The sequence below is a fragment of the Marmota flaviventris genome, chromosome 4, assembly GCF_047511675.1.
Source record: "Marmota flaviventris isolate mMarFla1 chromosome 4, mMarFla1.hap1, whole genome shotgun sequence".
NCBI classification, from domain to species: Eukaryota; Metazoa; Chordata; class Mammalia; order Rodentia; family Sciuridae; genus Marmota; species Marmota flaviventris.
This window is the reverse complement of record NC_092501.1, coordinates 74,964,273-74,981,029: the sequence shown is the minus strand read 5'-3', so window position 1 is coordinate 74,981,029 and position 16,757 is coordinate 74,964,273. Positions and strand designations below refer to the sequence as shown.

The 16,757-nt window shown below is 43.7% G+C and overlaps 1 protein-coding gene across 1 annotated transcript in view; it reads left to right on the top strand.

The window, feature by feature from the left end:
* Positions 1-16,757, top strand: part of Wdfy4 (WDFY family member 4) — a 277,867-nt gene that overhangs the window by 233,677 nt on the left and 27,433 nt on the right. The window contains exons 50-53 of the mRNA XM_027947941.3: positions 1,291-1,408; positions 2,315-2,424; positions 12,766-12,919; positions 14,466-14,557. Coding sequence (XP_027803742.3) covers positions 1,291-1,408; positions 2,315-2,424; positions 12,766-12,919; positions 14,466-14,557 — 474 coding nt within the window. The remainder of the gene's footprint in view (positions 1-1,290; positions 1,409-2,314; positions 2,425-12,765; positions 12,920-14,465; positions 14,558-16,757) is intronic.

The window sequence follows — 16,757 nt, the reverse complement described above, 5'->3', positions numbered from 1 at the left end:
GGGCACCAGGTGTTGGGCTGTGTGTGATGGACAGGAGATGGTGGGCCATTGGTTTAGACCAGCCTGTCCAGTCCTGCCTGGGATTGCTTGATGGTTTAGACCAGCCTGGTCAGTCCTGCCTGGGATGCTTGAATGGCAGAGATTTGAGAGAGGGAGACTCAGTCTTCTGTGAGGTCCCATTCCCACTTAAGACATTGAATGCAGCAAAGATATTCTCACAAGACACGTATTAATTTTTATCATACTGATGGACCATCAGAGGCCAAGATATTTCAAATACGAAACTTACAAACTCCAACTTTAATGCACCCATTGCAAGTTGGTGGTTATTTTATAAATCTTTTCTGTTTAACCCATACCCTATATTTAAAATTTTAATGACTTACCAGTATCTAAAAATTGAGAAATTTGTTCTAAAAATCTGAATTTCCAGTATGTTTCAAAAAAATCAGGAGATCTGGCCACTTTGATCAATTCTGACCAATAAGATCAACTGAAGCTGAGCTTAGATCTGCACATGGCTCCTCCAGCGCCTGGAGTTGGCGCTGCTTCCCTCTCCCACCCTGGCCTGTCTTTCACAGACATTTGAGATGGTGACATCCCTAATCCTGGTAGAGCTGCAGTGACTCACTGCTAGTGAGAAGAGAGGGTTATAAAGAAACAAGTCCTCCTGAAAAGAAACACAAACTCCCGGAAGAGTCAGCATTCTATTAACACAGAGAAGATTTCTGCTAAAAGGAAATGTCTCTTAGGACACCTGGCCCTGAAACTCTTCATGTCTCCACCATCATGGGCAGAGGCAAGCATTACCTGTTTTTGTTGCCCAGAGGGAGTGGGCCTTAGAAAAATGAAAGTGTTCCTCTCATTCCCTCCCTCCAAACAGATGGCTTCTAGCTTCCTATGAAATCAGTTTGATTCTAAGCAGGGACCCTGAACTACTTGAGTAAATCACTCCATGAGGGCAGAAGCCAAATGGCTTATAGACAATAGGAATTCTTTTTGAAAGTCTCTTTTTGGTATTAGGTGGTCATGTTCTGATTTGGGTCAACTTGGAACAGGTTCAGTATGAACTCAATCTTCCCCTCCTCTTATTTCTCATCTCTCCCCTATTAAGTCTTTGTGGATCACTGGCTTCAGGGCTATAAAACCCTAGTTTGCCAGCTAATCACCAGAGGAGGGTCAGACCAGATGACAATAAACCAATAAAGGGAACCATAAAACTAAAGAGCGTGGCTCTTGGGGCACAAGAGGGTTGGGGGAGTTAACTCCAACTGTACATCTGCCTTCTAGGTGTTGAACTTGACAAATCCCAAGACTTTCCGGGATCTTTCAAAACCCATGGGGGCTCAGACCAAGGAAAGAAAGCTGAAATTTATCCAGAGGTTTAAAGAAGTCGAAAAGACTGAAGGTGGGTAAATTCCAGCTTGATTTTTTTGTGCAATTTTATTTATTTGAATGCCTTGAAATTATGATGACTAGTGTGATTGCCTAGCTTGCAAATTATTGCATTTGAATAGAGAACTCTCTAATCCAGTGGTTAGCACCCTGGCTACATGGAAGAATCACCTGGAAGAGCTTTTTAAAAAAGTCTTCCAGGTGCGGTGGTGCATGCCTGTAATCCCAGCAACTTGGGAGGCTGAAGAAGAGGCCAGCCTCAGCAACTTAGTGAGACCCTGTGCCAAAAGAAAAAATAAAAAGGGCTGAGGATGCAGCTCCATGGTAGAGCACCCCTGAGTTCAATTGACAGCAACTAACACACACACACACACACACACACACAACTGAAGTCCAGATCTCACCTCTAAAAATTCTCATTTAAATAATTTTTGTGGTGTCACACAGCCTAGGTGATTCTAATGTACATGACAAATGGAGCAATCCCATGCTAACAGCTAGTAATTCCATACCCAAGAGCAGGCAAAGGCGGAAGAACTAATATCGATTCAGCCCTTTCTCTATGTGAGGTCCATGCCAATGTATGTTCATGTACACAGTGGTCCATTCCAAAGAGTGGTGAGCTAAACTCAGAGAGTTTAAAACAACAGCCTCAAAATTGCAGTGCTTACGTTTGATTGGCTCTTGAACACAGTTCCCAAACTTTGTCCATTTGTTCATTACCTTTATAATTTTTGCCACATTTCTAAGTCAACCAGACTTTTATTGCCTGATGTTTTAATTTAAATCTAATCATTTCCTAAACTTAAGGAATGTATTTTTTAAAAATTATGTTCTCAAGCACAGGGTAGCCTGCGTGTCTGCTACCTGCACCAACACATGTAGGGAAGCAGCACTCAGGCATGTCCTTTTATTGCAGGAGACATGACCTTCCAGTGCCACTACTGCACTCACTACTCCTCAGCCATCATCGTCGCTTCCTACCTGGTCCGGATGCCACCCTTCACCCAGGCTTTCTGCTCTCTGCAGGTGAGCTTCTGTCCACTCTCCCTACACATACATGTGTGCATGTGTGCATGCAATCACACACACACACACACACACAGCTGTATTGTAGACTAGGGCCTAGGCTTGGACAAGATGGGAACTCCTCTGCTAAAAATTCAGTCTTTAGCCAGTGATTCCCACTTGACATTGGCTCCTGGATTCTGGTCCCTCCAGCCAAGGCAAGCTGTTCTTCATCAGTGATACTTGCACATCTGACCCAACAGAGTCTTGAAAAAAAAAAGAAAAGCTAAAAAATATCAAGAAATAAAAGATATTTAAAAAACCCTTAACATAAATAAGATGTACTAGAAAAGGAAAGCAGGAAGCTTGGAGACGAGAAAAGCAAGCAATCAAAGATTAGAAAAATAAACACAAGGAAGAACAATGAAAAGAATATGACTCAAGAGCTCAGAATGCATAAATCTGTGCTAAGTCCAAGCTGAAAGGTTCCAAAGAACAAACAAAATATTTGAAAATCAAAACCACCAACTAACCCAGAGAAGGAAACTAACCAACTTACCCACCCATAAACTAACAAACCACAATGCCAGCTTCAAGTTGCCAGGTATCGCAAATAAAAACACAGGATGTCTTGTTAAATTTGGATTCCACAGAGACTGCTTTTCAGATGAACAGTGATTTATATTAAAAAATTATCTGTTGTTTATCTGAAATTTAAATTTAACTGGGCCTCCGTGTTTTACCTAGTAACTTAAGGAAGCTGGAGGTAAGCCAGTCTGACTACCAAGTGGGTAGTAGTGTCCAAGACCTATGGGATTTCTAAGGGAGAGTCCCTTATGGGACTTGTGAGGGTGCCAAGAAGTATGTCTCCCCTCTTCCCTTCGCCTCTCCGTCACTGGGATTCTGCATGCTAGGAAGCTGTTACCCCGGAGGCACAGCTTGTGAATGTGGGAAACACTCAGCCTGGCTGCAGCAGGAATACAACACAGGGTCAAGTTTATGGCTGACCTGATCTGGGGCTCACCAAGGTCCCATGGAGAGGAAGGCATGAGCCACATGGGCAACAGGCCTCTGTTCATACACTGATGACTGACACCTAAGCCACATCTCAGAGAAGCATGAGTGCCCCAGGAACTGTGAGTTTAGGTCTACAAATTCTGATTTAGGTCTGACCTCACCAGCAAGATCACTCATTGTAGTCACTCAGAGGACATTGACTCTGAGAGGTAATAGGCCACCCTGGGTCAGCACTAAAGGTAGCTCCTATACTCTGGGAAGGAATGGGTAGGGCAAGGTCAAGGCGTTTTCTCCAACAAAGAGCAAAACCCTGCTGTCTTCTGTTTCTTGGCACAGGCTTCTTTGACGGCATAGCTCGTCTAGACATTGTATAACCCCCTTTCCCTGGAAATTCGCTCAAAAATAATAAGTGTGCTTCCCCTGAGCCTTTCTCAGGCAACAAGCATTTTAAGTAAGTTTGGTTTGGAGAATGAATGGTCCCAGAGCTGTACCCCATGCCAGGAATCCCATCCAGATGTTGCTCATTAATCCTCAAGAAATGATGATCACTGTTGACGATGATAGTGATGGATTCCGTTACTGCTTTCCATCCAGGGATTTTAAATGTTTCAGTGTGCTGAATGCTTTCAAAGTTTCCCCATGCCCCTTTGGTTGGATGCATCAAAGCCAGAAGTCCCAGCTCTACCTGTTGCTAAGGGTCTTTTCACAAAGGGAGGAGATGGAGTGAAATTGAGACAGTTTTGGATGTGAGATTTATATCCCAGCTCTGCCACTTAATAGATACAAAACCTTCTGCAAGTATTTTACCTCTGGAAATGAGGGTTAATTATGCACATCTCACTGGGCTGTTGAGAAGATTAAATGAGAAATTGTGGGGAAAGCCCCTAGCTCAGGTGATCAATCACTGCGAGTTCCCTTCTTCCCTCTGCAATCAGCCAGATCTAATCTGAGTAGGCCTGAACTTTTTCAAGCTAGTCTCCTCTGGTTTAAGCTAATTTAAGGCAGTCTGGACTTCATCTAAGTATTTCAATGTAGCAAGAGCCAGACTGAACAGGTGCTGTGAACCCAGGAGGACATTTGGGTAATGGCCACTTTCAAGCTAATCACTATTGTGAGCTTATTTTAGTTAGTTTAATCCATTGGTGATGAGGCCAAACTAGTTTGAGAGGATCTAAATCAGTGTGAGATGGTCAGAGCCAACTTCATAAGCTTTTAGATGGTACCAGTGCAGTGGTATTAGTGTGAGCCCTTTGGAACCCTGTGTTGAAGTCTGATATGACTTGAGGTACTTTTTTGGCTCAAGCCTGTCTTTGGCCAACTAGCCCATCCAAGTTGAGATCATCTGGGCTCTCTAGGTGTGCCTCTGGATCTATCTCACCTTCCTACCTTTGAAGGACTCTTTTAGTGGGTCATAACTGCTCTAAACCTTTGGAACCAAAAGAAGAACCAGGCATCTTCTGCTTTTTCCTTAGAACAAATGACGAGTTTTAGCTCTTTTTAAAGGAATAGGTACACAGACTATGGAAATATGCCCAAAATAACTTTGGGAGTCCTGGCTATCAATGGACCTCTTTAGGAATGTTCTAGCATTATTCTGAAGTCAGGCTCTTCCCTCCAGCCCTCTCACCTCCTAGGGGGCAGGCCTGTTTCTTCTCAAAACACTTTTGCTTTGCCCCCATGCAATGACAGGAAAGGGCTTCCCACAGGCTCAGTAGCCTGAAGAGCTGACTATCAACCTGTGTATAACATGGACTGTGCAGTGAGGAAGCGTGAGAAGGTGGGGAGGCTTTCTGCAGCTACTGGAGACCAGAGCTATTGTACATATGAGTGTCAGCATCAGACAGTGCACCCTTTTCCATCCTGCACTAAGCAAATTCTGCCTCTCACCTGCTAGTATGAATCAGCCAGAGTTGAGACATGTGCACTACTGGCTGGGGCTCTGGGCCCAGGGGACTCAGGACCTGCTGAGCTCTGCTTTGCTGTTTGACTTCGAGCAGAGGTCTTTCTCTGGAACTGGTTTCCTTATTTGCAAATAAAGGAAGTGGGTGAGATGCTGCCTCTGAAAGCCCTTTCTTAATAGCATGAGCTGTTAAGAAAGTACTTCCTGTGTTCCTGGATGGTGCCAAGTACTCTACATGTACTATTTACATTGTTTCCTTACTTTCTTTTTGTGGTTAAATATAGAACATAACATGTACCCTTACATTTTCAAATGTGGACCTCAGTGGTGCATCACCAACTCTCACCACAATCCATATCCAGAACTTTTTAATCTGCTTGAGCTAAAACTGTACCCATTAAACACTAACTCTTCAAACATCCCTCTCCTGGCAACCCTTACTCTACTTTCTGTCTATGAATTTGACTATTCTGTCATATAAGTGAAATCATACAGTATTTATTCTTTTGTTACTGGCTTCTTGTGCTTAGCAAATGTCCTCAAGATGGATCCATGTCACAGCATGTGCCAGAATCCCCTAAGCCTGGATAACATTCCATCATGTATATCTACCACACTTGGTGTATCCGTTTATCTGTCAGTGGGCATTTGGATGGCTTCTCCCTTTTGACTATCATGAAGAATGCCGTCAGGAACATTGTTGTGCCTTCCACATACCATTATCTCAGGAGACCCACAGGAGGCTGGGAGGCAGCATTATGATGAGTCTTGATTTCCTCAGTCTCTGGGAGGTTGTGTTGCTGGCTGAGTTTCCTCAGGAAATGGCAATGCAGATGTGATAAATTCTAGCCCTGGGGACACTGAGCCTCAAGCAATCATTGTGAAAGCAATATGGGGTCTAGAGAGGTTTCCCAGGGGAGATGTGTTCAGGAGGAAGGGACACACCATTTCCAAGGTCATGTTTAACAGGGCAGAGTCCCTCAGATGATGTCACACACAGTGTGACATGCAGGTAATCATCTGGCATGAAGTGTGCCAGCTGCATGTGTGACACCCCTCTACCCCATGTACCCAGTGCAGACTGACATGCAGCATGATGGCTCCAGCCCACTTTTGCTGTTATGTGTTGTACACCCAATGTGGCCTCTGGGCTCCTGACAGGCACGGACTCCTTGGGCACTGCTGCCAGTTTGCAACATGCTGTGCAGAAAGCCATGGACAGCTCCTACACACAACCCAAGAATGCAGTGCAGTCCATTGGTTCCTGAATGTAAGGGGTGTTTTATTCCCCTTACCTTCAAATCCCATTAAGTTTGGGTTCCTCTTAGAATAAATTCATATCCTCTGTTGTTTGTTTTTATGCCCCAAACTTATCATTTCCATGATAGAGTCTTATAATCCAGAATATATGATGCAGTCACTCCAGCTTATCCATGAGGGATTGGTTCCAGGATCCCCACAAATATCAAAATCCATGGATGCTGAAGTCCTTTCTCTAAAATGCATAGAATTTGCTTAGAACCTATGCATGTTCTCTCATAGAATTTAAATCATCTCTAGATTACTTATGGTACCTAATGCAATATAAGTGGTATAGAAGTAGTTGTTTAACTGCATTGTTCAGGGAATAAGGACTAGAAAAATAGTCTGTACATGTCCAGGACAGATGCAATTTTATTTAAAAAAATTGTGATCCATCATTGGTTGAAACTATGAATGGAACTCATGGATATAGAAGGCAAAAGGAATACACATTCATACATATGCTTACAAAGCTTTATATGTTAGCATATGTATACATTTTATATATATGTATATATGAATATATACTTTGTGATTTGCATGGGTGGCATATGCAGGCAGTCAGCTGTATGCTTTGTTGTCCCCACTGCCTGGAGGTATGAGCTGCTATCTGCCAGGGCTGGGGGCTGATACCCCCAATAGCAGCCCCAGTATGCTGTAGTTCTCATGAGACTTAACTGCCTAGAGCTAGAGACTGTGAGCATCTAGAAAGTTAAGTCACCAGGAGACCCTGTCCCTGCCGTGACACCTGTTTCTCCCCCATTAAAAGCTCCAGTTGCTCTCAGTCTGGGTGGAGCCTGGCAAAGCAGCCAGCGCCCAGCAAGGACACAGTGCCAGCAGTGGCTGCTGCTGCTGCATTTAATAAGAAACAGAAATAAAGTGCTGTGCTAATTAAGTCACAGCCCGTGTGAAGTCAGCTGTTACCAGCAGTGGGGAAGGGTTTTCTGAACCACCTGAGGCGAGAAGGCTGGGTTTTGTGCTAGACAGATGCTAACTGCAGGGGGAACCAGGAACCTTAGGGAAGCACTTGGCTCATCTTGATGATTTACTTGGGAGCTCCCAGTGGGTGCCAGACCTTAGTGGCTAGCACCTGGGTCAAGGTGACATGAGGAAACCAGGGACCTATGTCAGTGCCCACACCTGAGAACCCTTCCTGGCCTTTTCACATACTGCCCATAGTCTTGTACCTGCCTCGTAGGGAAGTACCAGCCTCTGGGACTCAGTCAGCACTTTGCATAGGGCTAGCCCACCCCACTGTAGCCAGGTCTGCTGGACCCAGAAGCCTTCAGCTATGCTCAGAGGCAATGCCAGGTCTTGAGATCCAAAAGAACCCAAACAGTGACTTGAGAGGAGTCCTTTAACAAGGAGTAATTATGATCACACAAACTCAGTGAAGAATGTGTGATAGAATATGACAGAACTGGAATAAACTCCCAGCTCTAGAACTTTCCTACAGGTGTTATAACATAACTGAGCCTCAGTGTCCTCATCCTTTAAATCACCCCTCACTGAGTGGGAGGTGAGGATGAGACATCTGGTTGCTTCTGGGTGTTCCATATACACCTGCTCTCCCGGTCATAGTTGGCAGTGATGTTTCCACCTGACTTTGTGGGTTCTACTTGTTCAGGAAAGAGCTATGTCCTACCAGAAGGAGAACCAATGGCTACTCTGGAATCAGGCCATCCTCAATCAAGAGCAAGATTGATTAAGCAGCTGGATAAGTGCCAGCACTTCCCAAACATCATGTGGGTCCTATGACTTTTAGCTTGCCAGTAGGATGTTAGGGCCTGGAATTTCAAACAAAAACCCATGGAATGGCATGTTCTGGTCTGTCTTGTCCTCTCACATTGCCCCTGTCTTCATTGGTGGTGCTGGTGCCTCAGAATGATTCTGACAATGCCTTCTTTATTTGCCACTTCCATCCTAAGGCCCTTTAGCCTTTCCTACCCTCCTGCCTTGTCCTTGGCAAGAGAAACCATGCCTCTCTCCCTTCCCCTCATGCTCCAATATTGATCTCCTTTTTATTTCTCTTCTTCTTAAGAGTCTCTGGTTGCCTTTCCCACTTGCACTGAGATTGGGGCCCAAACCTGGGATTGCTCCGCAGTTCCTAGTCTATACAGGGAAAAGGATGTAGGGCTTGATTCATTTGACAACACTTTCTTTGTGCCTAGAGCCCCACATAATGTACACACACACACACACACACATACACAAACACACATTCAGATGTACACACATGTACATGCACACTCATATTTACACACATGCTTGTGCACATACACACATTATTGCTTTTACATATACAACAATCATCTAAGGTTTGCAGAGGAGGAAATAGGCAATTAAAGAGATTAAGGAACTAATTCATGTTCATTCTGCAAATAAGAGGGCATTGAAATTCCACGTCATCTGCTGAGTTCCAGAGCCAAAGCATTCTACGTGTAGCATGCTGCCTCTTTGATGGACAAACAGTAGCTTAGATCAACTGATATCTTGTAAATGAATTGTTTGCATGGGATATTTTTAAATTACTAGGAATATATACAGTGAGAATAGGTTTTCAACCTGCTCATACAGCCAATCCATTATCTAGATGTGAATGGGTTGATTTGGGTCACTCCTACCTGGAAGGAAGACTGGACTATCTAGTATAATCATTAAAATATCTGTGCATTCAAGGGTCCTTGAGCACATGTGGTTTCTGATTCCTATGAATGTGGGTCAAAAAATTAAGTGTGGTTTCCCTAACATACTTTCCCTACACAAGTGGAGAGGGGTCTAAGGATGTAGCAATTGAAGTGCCTGCCCAGGCACATTGGCACTGTCAATTGACAGGAAAGACATTTTGCCTTTACCTTTAAGTATTCTGTTTTGGAGTATATTCAGTTATATCATGTAGTTATAACCAGTGCACCAAGATCATGGACTTTTTTTTTAATCTGAACCCACATCAACATTCAGCATCATCCTTGGTATCAGCTGCTTCTTTTCCCCAGTATTTTACTCTTAATTTTGTTTCATCTCTTAGCAAGATTGAGCACCTCTTAAAGTATTTTGTTGACAAAAGTTGCCTAGGATTATATTATTTCTGAGCCCTAAAACGTTCAAAAATATTTCTGGTATCTTGACAGATGAGTGATGACTTGGCTAGATGCCAAAGACCATAACTTTGTGACTCAGAGCTCTCTGGTCTTGACCTGGCTGCATTGGATCAAATGTCACATGTGAAAATATTCTGCCAGTAAGAAGTTGCTCCTTTGTTGACAGTCATGACCTTGCTGGGTTTTTTAAATTTTATTTTTAGCTTGTTTGGATACCTTCAGGAGTCATTATTCTTGACGTTCCGGAATGCCTGTAGAATAGATGCAGGAGCAGATTTTGGTTCAGGAATTCTTTCTGATCATTTTGTTTCCTTCTGATCTCTAGACTTAATTTTGTTGTTTTATTTCATTTGGTTTTGGACTTTCCCTTTGTAGGAACTTTGTAAACTTGAATTGTGTGTCTCTCTGCATCTCCTCTTCTTGCCCTTTCTCCTTTCTATTTTCTTCAGCTTTTCTCCTCCCTTCCTTCCCTGAGAATCACATCCTAGCTGGGACTTACTTCCAGTAACTACCAGAGTTTATGTCAACCCACAGACTTACAATACAAGTAACAAAGCAACTCTACTTTTTCTTCTAGGGAATTTGGTGTTTTCTTTTGTATTGCAGAAGTGAGAAAACCCATTAATTTTGAAACAAATGTATGCAAATACATTTATTAATATAGGAAATAGGAAAATCAGTTATTGCTTCCTTTATAAATAATACAGGCTTAAGTTTTAAAGATATTACTTTTGCTAAAATGCATTAGACAGCTGTGAAAAAAATAACATTTTTCTTTGTGGTAATATCTTTAACCAGATTTGTAGCACTAACAATATTTCCTATGTATATATTATTTTTATTTAATACAGGTAATCTTTTTATTACCAAATCATATTGTTTCTCAGGAGATTACCATCAGTGCTCATAAAAGCTGCAAAAGGAAAAATGGGCCGAGGAGAAGGCATCAATCTCCCACAGATGTAAAGCTCAGGCTGCAGATTAAATACACAGAGCTCCTAATGCATTTCAATGAGTGACTCGTTAGGTGCAGATTTACTTAGATTCCTCCCATTTTATTTCCATTTCAATTTAAATTTGATGGTGGATGCCAGCCTCTAATTTCAACCAAGAGCAAAGTGACCACAGGGAATCTTTAAGCTGTCCAGCTACTACTGTGTTTGGTTGAGACCCCTTGGGTAACTAGATATCTTGCAATTCCTGCCTATGTGCAAAAAAAAAAAAAAAAAGACCCATGGATTCCTCTGAATCCACAAATCTATTTGGGAAAATTGACCAGCCAGTCCATGTTCACCAGGGTGCCCACATAAGGCCTTCTTTGGGTGTGTACCAGGTTCTTCCCTTACAGAAAGAGCTAAGTCTCACTTTGGCCCATAGGTAGTAGTTCAAGTTTATGACAGAATCAGGAACTTACTTTAAAAAAAAACGACATGAGGCAAAGCATGCCATTTGAAGTTGCATCTATGGGTTTGACCCCAACTCTTCTATTCACTGCTTTGAAGGCCTTAGGAGAAAATCAGTATGCTTTGAGAAGCATCAGTTTCCTATGTCTTCAAAATGGAAATAGCAATTCCTTTCCAATGTACCTGCTATGAGGATTAAGAGAAATCGTGTATATGTTCACAGAGTATAGTATCTAACAGAACAGACATGCCTTTCTCCTTTCTTACCCTTCATTCATGGCTGCAGCTACCCAAAGCTGCTTTAGGTAAATGCTGATAGAAATCTTTAGCCCTCTCTAAAGTGAAGGGAGATGACAGGGACAGTGCTCTACTCTTTACTCTTATGATCTCATGTGTGTCCTGCAGAACTTGGCAAAAAGAAAACAAATATTTTTTTTTTCAAAAAAGGCCTAGTCTTGATAAAGACAAGTGAACTACAGAATTTCAGGGAGGTAGATATTGTTGGATATGTCTACACTTAAGTAAACCCAAGGCTCAGTTTCAGAAACTCCTTTCCTGAAGTCTCTCTGTCCCCAGCTTCTTCATCTTTCCAACCAGGACCTGATTCAAGACTGTTCTCTGCCTTCTTCTGACCCCTAAGACCATCTGATGAATAGGGTGGTCAGTTTGACAATTGAAATGAAGAAATTTGACAATTCAGGTAAGAGATCTAGAGCATCCAAAGAAAGAATTGTGCCTCAAATCTTACCAGGTTCATCCCTAATTGCCAAACTCAGGCTGCAAAAGGGCACCTGCCATGAGCCTTGGAACGCAGGCTGGCCTTGGCAGGTGTGCAGACATTCTGTCCTCATGTGCCAGCCTCCCATCCTCTGACAGCTCCAGCTCTACTTCTTCAAGCCTATTGTTTCTTGTCAAGTCCTAGTCCTTGAGCAAGGTCTCCTCCTACATTCACACCCCATCCCAGAATGCCTTGTGCATGGTATTAGATGTCACCAGAGCCCTGACCTACAAGTCCTCCTCCCATCTCTGTTTCTTATCAAGGCCTTGACCTCTGCATAGAACTCAGCTGGCTTCCCCATCACCAGGCTTCCAGAATCACCTCTGGCTGAGATTCTCCAAAAAACCTCTGCTGACCTACCATGCAGAATAGCTGACCCACCTCTTTGTCCTGTAGTTGACTCTCTATTTCCTGCCTGTGGTACTCCAGTGTGGGGCTCTCAAGAGCAGAGTGAAAGTCATTCTTATCTCTACTTCCTCAAATTAGGTGCTTGATTCAGAGTGGCCCTCAGCAACCTTGGGGAATGGTTAGAGAGTTGACCATGATTTTCTGATCTCTGATCTCTGATCTGAAGTTCAATTGCTGGTAAAGCAGGATCCCTTAAACCCCATGGATTGTGGGTCCTCCCTCAAAGGCATAAGGTTCCAGAGAGTGACTGAATGGACAGATGTGTGAAGAAACCATGGCACACAAGCATGGGCTGATGCATGTGCCTGTGTGGGTAGAATGAGTGAAAAGTCCCAATGGTGGAAACTGTGCCACTGAAGCAGCATGGATGGAAGGAGGCCTGTGCATGCAGAGTGTGGCCAGCCTGAGGATTCAAGCACATGTGGTTGATCATATTGGCTCCTTTTCATGCAGGGTGGAAGCTTTGATGTGGCAGATAGAATGTTCCACAGCATGAAGAGTGCATGGGAGTCTGCCTCCAGGGAGAATATGAGTGACGTCAGGGAGCTGACTCCAGAGTTCTTCTATCTTCCTGAGTTCTTAACCAACTGCAATGCAGTGGAGTTTGGTGAGTAGAGGTCTGGGCAAGGCCTGGGTATCTGAGTGAGGACTAGTTGGGGTGGGGAGCAGAGGTTCTGGGGAGTATAGTCTCTTTCCTGCAGCTCCTGGGTGGCAACTAATTTCATATGAATATTTTTAACTCACCTCAACAAACAGGCCCCTCACTAAGACCAATGCAAGGGATATGAGGCTTCTGCTGGGTGGCAGCATCCATGTTCAAAGGAGGTTGCTGAGAAAGGACACTGGGCCCCTGGTTTCCTGGGACCCTGCCCAGCCATGACCTTTTCTCTGAGAGCTCCAGGCTCTAACTGGCAGCAAGGCAGCAGCCAGAGAGCAGGAGCTCTTGCTAGTAGCCTCAATCCAGCACTGTCCTGCTGCACTGTGACCTTGAGCTCTTCACCAGCTCCATTTCTGCCAGTCTTGCAAATGGGCAGACTTCTGAGTTACAGCTCTTCTTTGTTCCTGCAGCCCAGAATGAGCTAGGCCTTCTTTCTACTCTAGAGGAGGAACAAAAAATTCAGGAGTAGGTCCCTTGGAGATTGCATATTACTTGGGAGCCTCCATTGCAAATGTATATGTTGCCAAGTTGGGGCAACTTGCTGAGGGTATGTGTGGTCAGAACCAGGGCAGAGAAAGTGACTCAGAGGGCCACTTAGAGCAAGTGACCAAGGAAGAACCTGCCTAAGGAGGAGACAAGTGGGCTAAGACTGACTGATGAGAAGGGCCAGGTAAGGCACAGCCCTCAAACTTGAGATAGCAAAACAATTATTCTAGTTGTGCCATGAAGGCTCTGGAGAGTTCCAACAAGATCACAGTTAACATCTATTGAACCTCCGTCACAGGTCTGGTATTGTTCTAAGTACTATTATGTTTATTTTATCTTATGATCCTCATGCCAGCTCTGTGAGATAATTCCTGTCATCACCTTCAGTTTAACAGGTGGGAAAACTGAATCCTAAGATATTAAGCAACTTGCTTAAGGTTGTACAGCTAATGGGTAGGGGAGACTTGAGATGGAAGCTAGGCTCTTCTTATTCTCTGTGGAATCTCCAAAAACCTTGTGTTCTCCATTTAAAAATGGAGGAAAAATGCATGAATTATCAAGTTAGAGTGAAGATTCAGTAAGAAAATGTGTTCCCAAAGCCTCCCATGGTGCCTGGCCTGGACTTGGGTGCATACAATATGCCAACTTGTATTGATTTTACTTAAGCTGGGTAAATAAGTTCTCCCTATTATTCAAACACCCAGATGAAAAGGCCTAGTGTAGTGGGGAGGAAGCTCAACCAACAATGGTGACACTGAGATCATTCTGTATGACTTGGGAGTCCAGCACTAGTGCTGCCTAGGGAATAAGGAGGACCTTGTGGAGGAGAAGAAGATGGAGAGACCAAGCACATGAGGACTGGGAACATTTCAGGGAGAGGATGCTGGAAGCAGTGTGTGCTGCATAGGACAAAGCTCACACTCCAATTAACACATCAAGGCAATTCTAGGTCTGAGCCCAGTGAGGGTTCCTGTTTATCCCAACCCCTATTGTTTTGCATCCCACTCAGGCTGCATGCAGGACGGGACAACACTGGGGGACGTGCAACTTCCTCCCTGGGCAGATGGGGACCCTCGGAAATTCATCAGCCTGCACAGACAGGTGAGTTACACCAGAGCCTCTGGTTTTCTGATGTGTACCTCAGCATCCCCCCAACCTTCGTAGAAGCTTCCAGTCCCAGAAGAGGGGACAAGCCCTGAGCCTTTTGTGTTACAGAATGGGTAAGGTCTATACCCTGGGGTGTCAGGAAATGGCCTGGTTTCTGAGCTGTTCTGAGAGCCCCATTGGGCTTTGCCCTTTTGCCTGTTTTTTGAGGACATCACTACAGGAGAGAGTTTGCATGTCCAGGAAGATGTCAGTGACTTTAGCCCACCCTAAAAACAGGGCTACTCCCTGGGTCATGCTGCCCAGTACACCTAAGAGAAGGTTTGGAGAGTCCAAGGAGCTCCTGCTTACCAAAAAAATATTCCAGGACTGGGGAGGGCTTGACCTATTACCTAGAAAATCAAAGCTGGATTAAGATATAGCTGATGACAGAAGAGGGATGACTAACTGCAAAGAAGTAAAGGCTCAAGAGGAATGGAGGTTCTGATAAGGGGGAATAAGAGCCTTAGGAAGTAGTTAATAATGACCAGCAAGGTGAAGATGTGGCTTCCACTAGTGGGAAGGTTGGAATGGGTGCTTTGAAGATGGAGCAGTTATGGATAGTGACATGGGTTAAGGGCTGTGTTAAACAGGTTTCCATTGCTATGACAAATGTCTGAGGTCATCAACTTAAAAGGAGGAAGGACTTATTTTTTTTTTTTTTTAATTTTTATTGTGGGTTGTTCAAAACATTACAAATTTCTTGACATATCATATTCCACACTTTGATTCAAGTGGGTTATGAACTCCCACCTTCACCCCATACACAGATTGCAGAATCACATCAGTTACACATCCATTGATTTACAAATTGCCATACTAGTGTCTGTTGTGCTCCGCTGCCTTTCCCATCCTCCCCCCTCCCCCCTCCCCACCTCTCCCCTCCCCTCCCCTCCTCTCTCTCTACCTCCTCCACTGTATAACCCTGAGGGTCTCCTTCCATTACCATGCAATTTCCCTTCTCTCTCCCTTTCCCTCCCACCTCTCATCCCTGTTAAATGTTAATCTTCTTCTCCTATTCTTCGTCCCTACACTGTTCTTAGTTACTCTCCTTATATCAAAGAAGACATTTGGCATTTGTTTTTTAGGGATTGGCTAGCTTCACTTAGAATAATCTGCTCTAATGCCATCCATTTCCCTGTAAATTCTATGATTTTGTCATTTTTTAATGCAGAGTAATACTCCATTGTGTATAAATGCCACATTTTTTTTATCCATTCGTCTATTGAAGGGCATCTAGGTTGGTTCCACAGTCTTGCTATTGTGAACTGTGCTGCTATGAACATCGATGTAGCAGTGTCCCTGTAGCATGCTCTTTTTAGGTCTTTAGGGAATAGACCGAGAAGGGGAATAGCTGGGTCAAATGGTGGCTCCATTCCCAGCTTTCCAAGAAATCTCCATACTGCTTTCCAAATTGGCTGCACCAATCTGCAGTCCCACCAGCAATGTACAAGTGTACCCTTTTCCCCACATCCTCGCCAGCACTTGTTGTTGTTTGACTTCCTAATGGCTGCCAATCTTACTGGAGTGAGATGGTATCTTAGGGTGGTTTTGATTTGCATTTCTCTGACAGCTAGAGATGTTGAGCATTTTTTCATGTACTTGTTGATTGACTGTATGTCCTCCTCTGAGAAGTGTCTGTTCAGGTCCTTGGCCCATTTGTTGATTGGGTTGTTTGTTTTCTTATTGTCTAATTTTTTGAGTTCTTTGTATACTCTGGATATTAGGGCTCTATCTGAAGTGTGAGGAGTAAAGATTTGTTCCCAGGGTGTAGGCTCCCTATTTACCTCTCTTATTGTTTCTTTTGCTGAGAAAAAACTTTTTAGTTTGAGTAAGTCCCATTTGTTGATCCTAGTTATTAACTTTTGTGCTATGGGTGTCCTATTGAGGAATTTGGAGCCCGACCCCACAGTATGTAGATCGTAGCCAACTTTTTCTTCTATCAGACGCCGTGTCTCTGATTTGATATCAAGCTCCTTGATCCATTTTGAATTAACTTTTGTGCATGGCGAGAGAAAGGGATTCAGTTTCATTTTGTTGCATATGGATTTCCAGTTTTCCCAGCACCATTTGTTGAAGATGCTATCCTTCCTCCATTGCATGCTTTTAGCCCCTTTATCAAATATAAGATAGTTGTAGTTTTGTGGATTGGTTTCTG